Source organism: Ictalurus punctatus, chromosome 24, assembly GCF_001660625.3.
Source record: "Ictalurus punctatus breed USDA103 chromosome 24, Coco_2.0, whole genome shotgun sequence".
Lineage (NCBI taxonomy): Eukaryota > Metazoa > Chordata > Actinopteri > Siluriformes > Ictaluridae > Ictalurus > Ictalurus punctatus.
The window spans coordinates 22071867-22083399 of NC_030439.2; the positions used below are offsets into that span (position 1 = coordinate 22071867).

The window sequence follows — 11533 nt, forward strand, 5'->3', positions numbered from 1 at the left end:
CTTGGTGTTGGTGTTGTGGAGGGGAGGCATTTCTGAAACTAAGCAACTCACAACTGGCATTCCACAGGGGTCAGTTCTTGGTTCACTGCTCTTGTCTATCTATACTACATTTCTGGGGCAGGTGATTGAGTCTCATGGCTTCTCATACCATTGCAATGACACCCAGCTCTATTTGTACTTCCAGCCTGACGATCCATCCATCTCTGCTTGCCTGTTGGACATCTCCGTCTGGATGAGGGAACACCACCTTAAGCTCAACCTGGCAAAATCGGAGCTTCTCTTCATCCCAGCCTGTCCCTCAATCAACCACAACCTCACTGTACAGCTCGGCTCAACCACACTCAAACCATCCAGGACAGGCAGGGACCTTGGGGTGATTCTCGATGACAGCTTGACATTTACAGACCAGATCTCAACAACTGCACGGTCCTATAGGTTCATCCTGTACAACATCAAGAAAGTCAGACCCTACCTCAGCAAGCAAGCTACACAACTACTAGTCCAGGCTCTTGTTATCTCACAGCTGGACTACTGCAACTCACTACTCTCGGGCCTCCGGCCAGCTCCATCAAACCCATTCAAATAACTCAGAATGCAGCAGCACACCTCGTCATCACCCAGCCCAGGAGAACCCATGTCACACCCTTCTTCATCTCCCTCCTCTCGCTTCCTGTAGCCACCCATATCAAATTCAAGGCCTTGATGCTCACCTACAAGACCTTATCTGGAACAGCACCCACCTACCTCAACTCTCTCCAGGAGGCTTACGTTCCCTCACGCAATCTACGATCAATCAATGTCTTAGAAGTACCTACTCAGTGTGGCTCAAGGTCACTTTCAAGAACCTTCAAACTAACTGTTCCTCAGTGATGTAATGAACTTCCAACCTCAATCCGGACTGCAGAATCTGTCACTATCTTCAAGAAACAGCTAAAGACCCACCTCTTCCTTGAACACCTAACCAACCCATTAAAAAAAAAAAAAAAACTTACCCTGGCACTTATATCTCTACTCTGCACACTTTGCTTCTTCTGGAACTCAATTAATGGATCTTGTATGGTAGCACTGCTTGTATTGTTCTCTGCTTGATATCCCTTGTATTTTATTTTCTCATTTGTAAGTCGCTTTGGATAAAAGTGTCTGCTAAATTAATGGATAAATAATAAATGAATAAATGTAAACGTAAACAGAATGTATACTTTGCAGTAAGTGAATGGAGTGAGAGTCCTTAAATACTGTGAGTGTGTGATTGAGTTCATGTGTGTGTGATCAGTAAGTGGGTGACCGTGAATGTGAGTCTGTTGTAGCTGCGTTGGAGTCCTTGGCAGCCATGTTTTTTTAGGCTACACTGAGTTCTGGGAATTGTAATTGGATGCTGATTCTGGCATTGACATGACAATATTAACATCTAGATGTGTTAAACAACGTAGAACATGGCACTTTTTGTTTGAATCCACCCATTTTTCAAGTGATAAAAAATATTGAAACATGAGTGATACGTGTTTCTTGTTGTCCCGGTGTGACCTATTAGATTGATTGTTTAAACAGTTAATAGCTCTGAATGTCTACTTGTTTGAGCCCCAGGTTTCAGCTGTGAAGACAAACATTTTTGTTAAAAACGATCAACAAAATCAACACGAAAACCAGAGAGCATCAAGTATTTAGAAACTGGAAGATTGGATCTCTAGAATCGCCCAGAAGAGTACCAATTCCCTTTTGAGTCTGGTTCATCTTAAGGTTTCTTCTTCAACTTTCCAGATGCACCCAACTCTATGCCCATGAACTCCTCAGATGTGCACATTTATATAAGACAAAAACTTCTGACAAAAGGCTTGACTAAACAGTTTTCCAACCTAGAGTTAAAGACTGAGACTGTGCCTGAAATTTGAGTTGGAACTAATGCAGTGTGGATAAGATATAAGTGATATGATCGACCTTTCTGGTTCTAGTAAAGACACTGGCTGTTGTATTCTGGACTAACTAGAGCATGTTTATGCACCTACTGAAACATTCAGACAGCAGGAGGTTACAATAGTTCAACCTAGAGGTAATAAAAGCATCAAATAATGAGATTATATTTCTTATCCAAGTGATATTTCTGAGAAAAAAGGTCTATTCTAGCAATATAATCTACATGAGCTTCAAATGACAGTCTATGGTCCATAAGCAAGGTCTTTCAAGGCTGCACATAACTCTGAACTTCCAGAGTTACTAAATAAACACCACCACCAAATAAAATTTTTATAGTTTATCTAGAAGACGATTGTGATCTATGGTATCAAAAGCTGTACAGAGTTTAATCAACACAAGCAAGGAGAATAAAACTGATCAGTTTGTTTAACTGTCTGCCAAACCACTGCAATATGGATGTCAATAACATTCATGTCTACTTGACATGAATGTTCATTTCTCATTTTAAATGTAAATATTTGTAATTGTTTTTAAGAAAAGTCTGTTGCATTGCTGCTCATTAAGGTTTATTGGTGCTTCCTAATCAGAAAATATAAAATCCAATGAGCAAACCAGTAAAAAGCTTATATTAAAACAACACAACATATGGTGTTTTATTTTTTTGTACGTTAAATAGGCTTAGATTTACTACAAATAAATATTTAGTAAAGTACAGAAATATACTGCTAATGAATAAATGCAGGTCTTTGTTTAACCTCTTGGCATACAATTATCTTATTTTTCCAAACCATTTTCTTAATCCTATTGAATATCTCCTTCAGTTTCAGTCCATATATAATGGGATTTAATAGAGGAGGAATAATCAGATTTTCCACTGACATAATCATGCTGGCAATGTGAGGCATGTTTTCTTCTAATCTAGTATTTATAATTTCAAAACATGTTGTGATGGAGAAACTGATTAAAATTAATAGATGTGGGAAGCAGGTTTGTAGAGCTTTTGTCCTAAAATCTTTAGAATTCTTTAAACAGACTGAAAGTATTCTGATATATGAGAAAAATACAAAAATTAATGGAGGAAACACAACAATGCTTAAAGCAAACAGTCCATACAAATTACTTACAGAAACGTCTCCACAACCCAATCTAATCATGGAACTGTTATTACAGTATATTCGATTTAATTTGAATTTACACAGCTTACGTTGATATGTTAATATTGCAGTAATGCCTATTTCACAACAAGGAAGAAACCAACAGCAAAATAAGAGCTTTTTAACAGTGGACATTTTTACAATTGTTGCATATTGTAATGGTTTACAGATAGACACATATCTATCATAAGCCATAGCTGATAACAGTGTGAACTCTGAAGCACCATATGTATAAATGCAAAATGATTGAAATATGCAGGATTCAAAAGAAACAACTTGAATTTCAGACAAAAAATCTGTGAGCAGTTTCGGATAAAGAGCAGCTGTTCCAAAGAGAGCATTACAAAGCAAAGCAGCAATGAAAATGTACATGGGCTCATGGAGATGTTTGTTTGTGAATATGACAAAAATGACCAGACCATTACAACTAATGATCAACATGTAAAGTGTGAGAACCATTACAAAATAAAAATATCTGTATTTCTCCAGCTCCACATGGCCCTCCAGAGTTAAATACATAACATCAGAATAATTCATTAATTCATTCATAATTTCTATGCAGTTAATTCAACAGTGTCTAAGAACAGAAGCTGATCGCAATCTCAATAAAGAAGTCACATTTTAGAATACATTCAGACACAACAACTAGAAGAGTGCTATGTTTATTTATACCTTCTCAAGCCTCTCAAACAGTGTTTCAAATCCAGCATATGCCGTACCTCCAGTTAATTCTCCACTGAATTCTCCACTGAATCAAAAGCAGTCAGTAGAAATGGGAATTCTATAGTGGACTTTATTTCCTGGTATTTTGCATGTGTTGTTTTGTATAATAAGCAGCACTCTGGGTACCTTGTTGGATAATATATACATTTATATTTAATAAAACAAAGAAACAAGCATACAAAGCTTAGCTTAGAGCTTATCCACCAGCCCTAGAATCGACACTTTACAATAGCATGGGTGAAAGTTTTTTTTTATGTTCTGGCAAACTGGTTGGCACTTCAGGAGGGCAAGATAAGACCATACACAAACTCTTCTTCGCAACTGCAATTGACCTCTACTGAGGAGATCAAAATGCATGGAATAGATTTGCTGCTGAGTGTTAAGCTGCTAGGATGAAAAAGACCAACTCCAAGCCCATGGTTCTCTCCTGGAAATGAGTGTGATGCTCTCTCCAGATGAGAGTCCATGTTCCTGGTGGAATAATTTAAATACCGCAGCATTTTATTCACAAGTGATGAAAATAGAAATTGAGAAACAAGATTGACAAACTGATCAGGTCAGTGGCAGCAGTGTTAGTCACTATACTGGTCTGGGTGATGAAGAAGCAGCTCAGTTTGTGAATGAAGCTCTCCATTTACTGGTCAATCTATGTCCTGATCCTCAACTGTGGTCACAAGCTGTGTGTAATGACAAAGAATGGGGTTGTGTGTACAGGCAGTGGAAATTTGGTTCCTCTGTAGGGTTGCAAGGCTTATTCTCTATGATAAGGTGAGGAGGTTGACATTCTAGTAGAGTCTCAGAGTAGAGCCACTGAGTCGAGAGGAGTCAGCTGCCACCACAACACACACTGGAAATTTGGAAGAAAAATTAAAGAATTAAATATTGAAGGCCTTGAAATTAGTTTGCAGGTGCCTGCCTGGTGGCCAGGCTCATCCTAGGAGGCCACTTGGGTGACCCTGTAAAAGCCTGCCTGATCTGGCTGGATGTCATTGTTTGCAATAACAAACGTCAAAACATCAAGTGCATGAGTCACTGTTTACCCATAACAATCATCATGTTTAAGAACAAGGTGGCTCATATGGTTTCTTGGAGAATAACTGCTTTGTGTAATTGCCTGTACTGCATGTACTGTAGTTGTGACCAGAAATTTGCCTATACCTGTCATTGTGGCAAACACAACAAGAATGTTAGTGTCATGTTTCAAAATACAGATTTTCAAAATATACATTTTTCATCTATTACTGTCCATTTTAACTAATCAACTTCCTTAATCTAGTGATTTTCATCACCTTACTATCCAGCTGATACAATCCATCCCTCTGGACACTACATCACCTTTGTTTCTTAGTGTTCTGACTGCACTGAAACTTTTGGCTGTGTTTAATCTGCTCCTGCAGTGTTAGTAAATAACATCAATCAAACACACAGAACAAAACACCATTATTGAACCCAACTAAACCAAACACTGATCTTTGGCCTTTTGTCACAGCATGTCCCCAAAACCACAGCAATTGAAATGACTAAGGATGACACATCATACTTTTTATAAAAGTATATATAATATACTACATTATATAAACAGCCATTCCCTCACCAGCCTCTCTTTTTATCTTGAAGTTAATAAGACAAAATTGCAGCTTGTCAAGTTACAGAAAAACCATAAAGCATAAACAAAATGCTGACACTGGAGATTCCTTACATAAATGTAAAATAAACCTTTCCTTACAGAAAATTTCAACATGTCAATTTCAACATATCAACACATTTTTAAAAATTAATTTATGTGGCACACTCAGTGTTCATGTCCCCGTGAATAAGCTTTTACTTTGGAAACATTAACATTAATATAAACTAATCTAAACCTGGGATTTGCAGTTACACTGAAAACTATTTAATAATTATTAAGCACTGTGGTATAAACTGATAATAATGTCAGTAAGCAAAGTTTTGCCAATCTCAGTATTTGTGTAGCTTTGTTTATATTATTAATTTACATTAACTCAGCAAGTTGCTGTGGATAAATGATTAAATGTAAGCGTAAGTTTACAAATAAACAATGTATAATATGCTGAAGAACTGTTTATTGTAGGACTCTTATGTGGCACTTCTAAAGATTATTCTACTTTCATTGTTAAACTAGACTCGGCAAAATCATCTGCCTCAATGAAATTGAATTCTGGTTCTGGTTTGCCTCTGTTTTTTAAAAAAAAAATTATTAGTTAAATTTAGTTCAGTTTTATCTGTATAGCACTTTCAACAACAGACATTGTTTCTGTTATTTCTGCTTACAGAAATATGTAAATTCAGGATATAGATGTTAAATTTATCCAATGAGCAGCCAGAGGCGACGGTGGTCAGGAAAAAAAACTCCCTTTTTATTAAAGACACTAAAGTCACGTTACAGTAGTAGAAAATCCTGTTTTACAAGATGTGATGACTAACAAATCAGTTGTGTTTTTGTGCATAAATGGCAGGGTTTACATATATGTTTTAAAATAATAACCATATATATATATATATATATATATATATATATTATATATATATATATATATATATATATATATATATATATATATATATATATATGGTTATTATTTTAAAACAGCATATTAATAAAAGCCTATTATTAAAGATCTGCACTTATGAGTCATATGAGTTGGACCAAAGCACCTTCCATATCATGTAAAAGTATAACACAAAGATTAAAAAAAAAAAAAAAGATCATAGTCTGCAAATGCCAGGCATTAGTAATTCCCCTTACATTATATTCCCAGGAGACAGTTTCCTCATCCAACTCTCACATGGTGTCATAAATGACAGATAAACATGTTTGTTAGAGACTCAGGGCACTCGTCCAGTGTGAGGGACTTCAGTCCATTAATCTCTCTGGGAGCTTGAGCCAGTTTCCCCTGAGCTCTAATTACAGCACGTTAACACAACACTCATAATTAAACCTCTTTAGAGTTAATACTTTGGAAATGTTTTTAATATGACTGGGTTGGTGTAACTGTGAAAAAATATATATATATTGAGGACTTCAAATTTTAAACAGAAAAAAAATCATCAGAAATCAGAAAAAAATCATATTATGTACTGCAGTATTAATGTTAAACTAATATTATAGATGTTATTATAATATTGCCACTGTTATCTTTGTTTTATGTTTTTATTTATTTAATTTTTTTTATATTATCAAACTTAACATACACTATATGGCCAAAAGTGTGGAGACCTGACCATCAAACCCACATGAGCCTGACCTCATAGCCAACTTCTCCAATACTCTGTGTGACCTCAAAGAATCCTTGACACTTTGCAAGTAATTCAGAGCTTGAAGTGTGTAGCAAATCAAGCCTTTAATCATTCCATAGCCGAGTACCTCGGTCATATAGCTGGGATTGACATTCTTGCTCCTGTAGCAAATTCTACTGTGTTAATTGCACCAATGTGTGGAGTTTTGGTCTTGGGTCAAGAACGTACTAAATTAAAATTTTGCTTTTAGGAGGTTCTGCCTCCAAATTTTCCCAAATGACATCTAAGATGCCACAAGGCTTGCACTCATACAATAATTTAAATGGGGAAAACCCCATGGTGGCGTCAAGAAACTCTAATACTGGTCCACTGTCTCTGTTTGTTGATGGCTCTCTTTTAGAGACTCAAAGTAAGAGGAACTTACTTTGAGGAACTTTGGAGTAGTTTTCGATACCAGCCTTATATTTGATTCTTGTGTTCAGAGCACTTTTAAAACATCCTTCTTTCACCTCAGAAATATAGCAAGACTGCACCCTATGCTGAACTTCTCTGTGGCAGAAAAGCTGATAAACTCATTTGTTGTCATTCGGTTTGATTACTGTAATGCCGTTTTAGCCAGTGTTACTAAATCCACAATCAACAACCTGCAATATGTACAAAACCCTGCTGCCAGGATCCTGACTGGAACCAGGAAATACAATCATATTACTCCTGTTTTGGAAGCTCAGACCTTTTGGCATTTTTAAAGCTCAACTTAAGACACACTTTTTTAAACTTGCATTTGAATGCTGATGTTTATTATTATTATTATTATTATTATTATTATTATTATTAATGTTATTCTTATTAATTTTTAAAATGTTTTATTTTTCTGTGTACTGCTTATTTTGTGTACAGTGCTTTGAGGAGCTGCTTTTAAAGGTGCTTTATAAAATAAAGTTGTTTATTTATTATTATTATTATTATTATTATTATTGTTGTTGTTGTTGTTGTTGTTGTTGTTATTATTATTATTATTATTATTATTATTATTATTATTATTATTATTATTATTATTATTATTATTATACTGCAAATAACAGGATCTCGAGCTGCTTATACCAATTCCGTGCATGAATTTACAAATCATATTTTTCATTGTCTGATTAAACTGCTTCACCATCATCTGTTCACGGATCATAAACACTGGTGTGAATCAATTTAATCCAAAATAATTTGTAGAGTGTAGTGTCCTTGACATAAACATAGTATCACACTGGGTTATACACCAAGACTAACGAAGTGATATCCTCGTGCACACCTTTCTAATGGCCCAACGAGGTCCATGACAAATCTTTCAAAGGGGACCTTGATTAAGGGTAATGGGCACTATGGAGCTTTTGTGGTGGCTGGCAGATTCACCAGCTGACATTCGCGACTTGCTGCACACCACCTGCTAACATTGCCAAAAATGGGAAATGATTTACAAATCGTGGATTACTCTCACTTGGTCGAAGTTGTGCCTCTGGGTCTCATCCTGCGACTGCTCCAAAGGGAGCCCTCTGTGTTCTCCTGATGCAGAGCTGACATCACCAGCCCTGGCACCACCTCCCCAGCCAGTGCTGTGCACATTCCACACCACGCCTTGCTACTGCAGGACACATCCACAAACATTTTCTGCACTAAAATCTAAAACCCTGGCCAATTTGTCCCAAGAATTAGTGGATGGGTGAGGCAAGGACTAACCACCACCTCCACTTTATGCTTTTGCCCCTGGAATTTACTGGCACTAGAAGATATTCTTGAACATCCCTGTGCACACACCCCACCTTCACCAATCATGCATTTCCCAATTGAATCATGCTCTGATGGACAGTTGCACCCGAAGTCCACCAAGGCTGATGTGTGTCCCCTTGAATAATCACTGACGCGCGATACGTTCCTGCTCGATTGGTGGAGGCCTGTGGAGCATCAGGGATCAGTATTCCCGCTTCCATGAAAGAGTGCTGATCCTGACAATACCTGGCTTCCTGCTGCACCTGCATACCTGCCTGGACTCTGCCCTGGTCCTGGTGGGTATGGAAGGTTTTACCTGTGTAGAAGAGAGGGAGTTAGAAGGAGAGGTGAAGCAGCAGGGATGGAACAACAGGGAGGAAACTGGGTACAGGGGGCTGGTTTTTGGGCCCCTATACCTTCATAGGAGCTGGGTCTGGGGGATGAGTAGAAGAGAGAGGGAGAGAGCAAGGTAACAAGAGACACCAGGAAGAGTGATTGGTACTAGATGCACAATACCATTCATTTGGGGAACTGAGCGATGATCCATTCCACATCCTGCTTCTCTGCCATCAACCACCAGCAACAGGAGTCCTTCAGATGCTGTATGTAGCTGAAGAGACAGCCAATCTTGGGGAACTGCAGCAACCAAAAGCATCAGTGGTGATCCTTAGGTGTCCAGCTGATGCACTGCAAAACTGTCCTCTGAGGGAATACTCCAGCTGTGTCCATGGTAGCAGTTGCTGAGTGGCGAGCTGGGGTTCCCCCAATAGGTAGGTAAAAAAGCTGTTAATTTGAATGTAAAATTAGAGTCAGGTGTTTAAAATGGGATGACAGTCAGGTGTGAGTAAGAACCCTGTTTTATTTAAAGAACAGGATCCATCAAAGGCTGATCTTCCAACACACGTTTGTGGAAGTGTATCATGGCATGAACAAAGGAGATTTCTGAGGACCTCAGAAAAAAAGAGTAGTTGATGCTCATCAGGCTGGAAAAGGTTACAAAACCATCTCTAAAGTGTTTGAATTCCACCAAACCACAGCCAGACAAATTGTGTATAAATGGAGGAAATTCAACACCATTGTTACCTTCACCAGGAGTGGGGACCAACAAATATTAATCCAAGAGCAAGACATGTAATAGTCAATGAGGTCTCAGAGAAGCCACTTCTAAGCAACTAAAGACCTCTCTCACATTGGCTAATGCTAAAGTTCATGAGAACACTTTCAGGAGAACCCTGTGGTGTGCATGGCAGGGTTGAAAGGAGAAAGCCACTGCTCTCCAAAAAGAACATTGCTGCCCTTCTGCAGTTTGCTAAAGATCACATGGACAAGCCAGAAGGCTAATGGAAAAATGTTTTGTGGGTGGGTGAGATCAAAGTAGAACTTTTTGGTTTAAATGAGAAGCACTATGTTTGGAGAAAGGAAAACACAGCATTCCATCATAAGAACTTTATCTCATCTGTGAAACATGGTGGTGGTAGTATCATGGTTTGGACCTGTTTTGCTGCATCTGGGAAAGGACGACTTGTGATCACTTATGGAACAATGAATACTGAGTTAAACCAGTGAACCCGAAAGGAAAATGTCAGGATATCTGTCCATGAACTGAAGAGAAAGTGGGTCATGCAGCAAGATATTGACCCTAAACACACAAGTCATTCTAAATCCAAAATGTGCAGCACAACCGTAGTCAAAAACAAGCAAAAGGTCAGGCGAACAGCAAACAGAATGAACTAGATGAAACAAGACCGAATAAACCATAAATCAGTGAGCAAGGATAAATGGCTTGGTATTGTACAGACATGCAATACTTTGCATTTACCAATGACACATGAGGGGTTTAAATAATTAATGTAATCAACGCTAAAACAAAAACAACTATGAATAATAATGACATGTGACAGAGACAACTAATAATAAGACAGGGGCAGAGACAAGACATAAAGCGTACAAAACACACGTCTCTAAAATAAACAAACTCCCTGACAACCTGGAAGCATGCGCTGTTGCGCTATGGGCTGTTGAGCGTGCTGCTCACTCCAGTGCTCAGTGCGTGAGGAAATCTACTGTGAGGGGAAAAAAGTATTTGATCCCCTGCTGATTTTCTATGTTTGCCCACTGACAAAGAAATGATCGGTCTATAATTTTAGTGGTAGATTTATTTGAACAGTGAGAGGCAGAACAACAACAAAAAAATCCAGAAAAACGCATGTCAAAAATTTCCCTATGTTTCAGCGAAGCCAGAGGACAGACAGCAGCTTAGCAAAGTTGAGGATTATTAATTTCCTTTTACTTAATTCTGATCAGACAGAAGTACTTGTATTAGGACAACGTGTAGCTAGAAGTAATCTTTCTGATCTCACAGTAACTCTGGATGGACTTTCTGTTTCATCAAGTGCAGCAGTAAAAGACCTTGGAGTGATTATTGACTCCAGCCTATCATTTGATGCTCATGTAGATAATATTACTAGGATAGCTTTCTTTCATCTCAGAAATATTTCTATGATAAATATATTGTCACTACATGATGCGGAAATACTAGTTCATGCATTCCTCACCTCTAGACTAGATTTCTGTAATGTCTTACTGTCTGGATGTTCCAGTAGGAGCATAAACAAACTCCAGTTAGTCCAGAATGCAGTTGCTAGAATCCTCACTAGAACCAGAAGATACGACCACGTCACCCCGACCTTATCCACACTGCAATGGCTCCCAGTGAAATCTCGCATTGATTATAA

The 11533-nt window shown here is 38.0% G+C and overlaps 1 protein-coding gene across 1 annotated transcript; it reads right to left on the reverse strand.

The window, feature by feature from the left end:
- Positions 1-2290: 2290 nt before the first annotated feature.
- LOC108262526 (olfactory receptor 6N2-like) lies at positions 2291-4329 on the reverse strand. Its single transcript, XM_017462942.3, has one exon. The coding sequence runs from the start codon at positions 3612-3614 to the stop codon at positions 2637-2639; it is 978 nt and encodes a 325-aa protein (XP_017318431.2). The 5' UTR covers positions 3615-4329; the 3' UTR covers positions 2291-2636.
- Positions 4330-11533: the final 7204 nt, after the last annotated feature.

Bases quoted from the DNA above. Each gene is read 5' to 3' on its own strand.
- LOC108262526 (XM_017462942.3), bottom strand. From the start codon at position 3,614: ATGAATGAATTAATGAATTATTCTGATGTTATGTATTTAACTCTGGAG.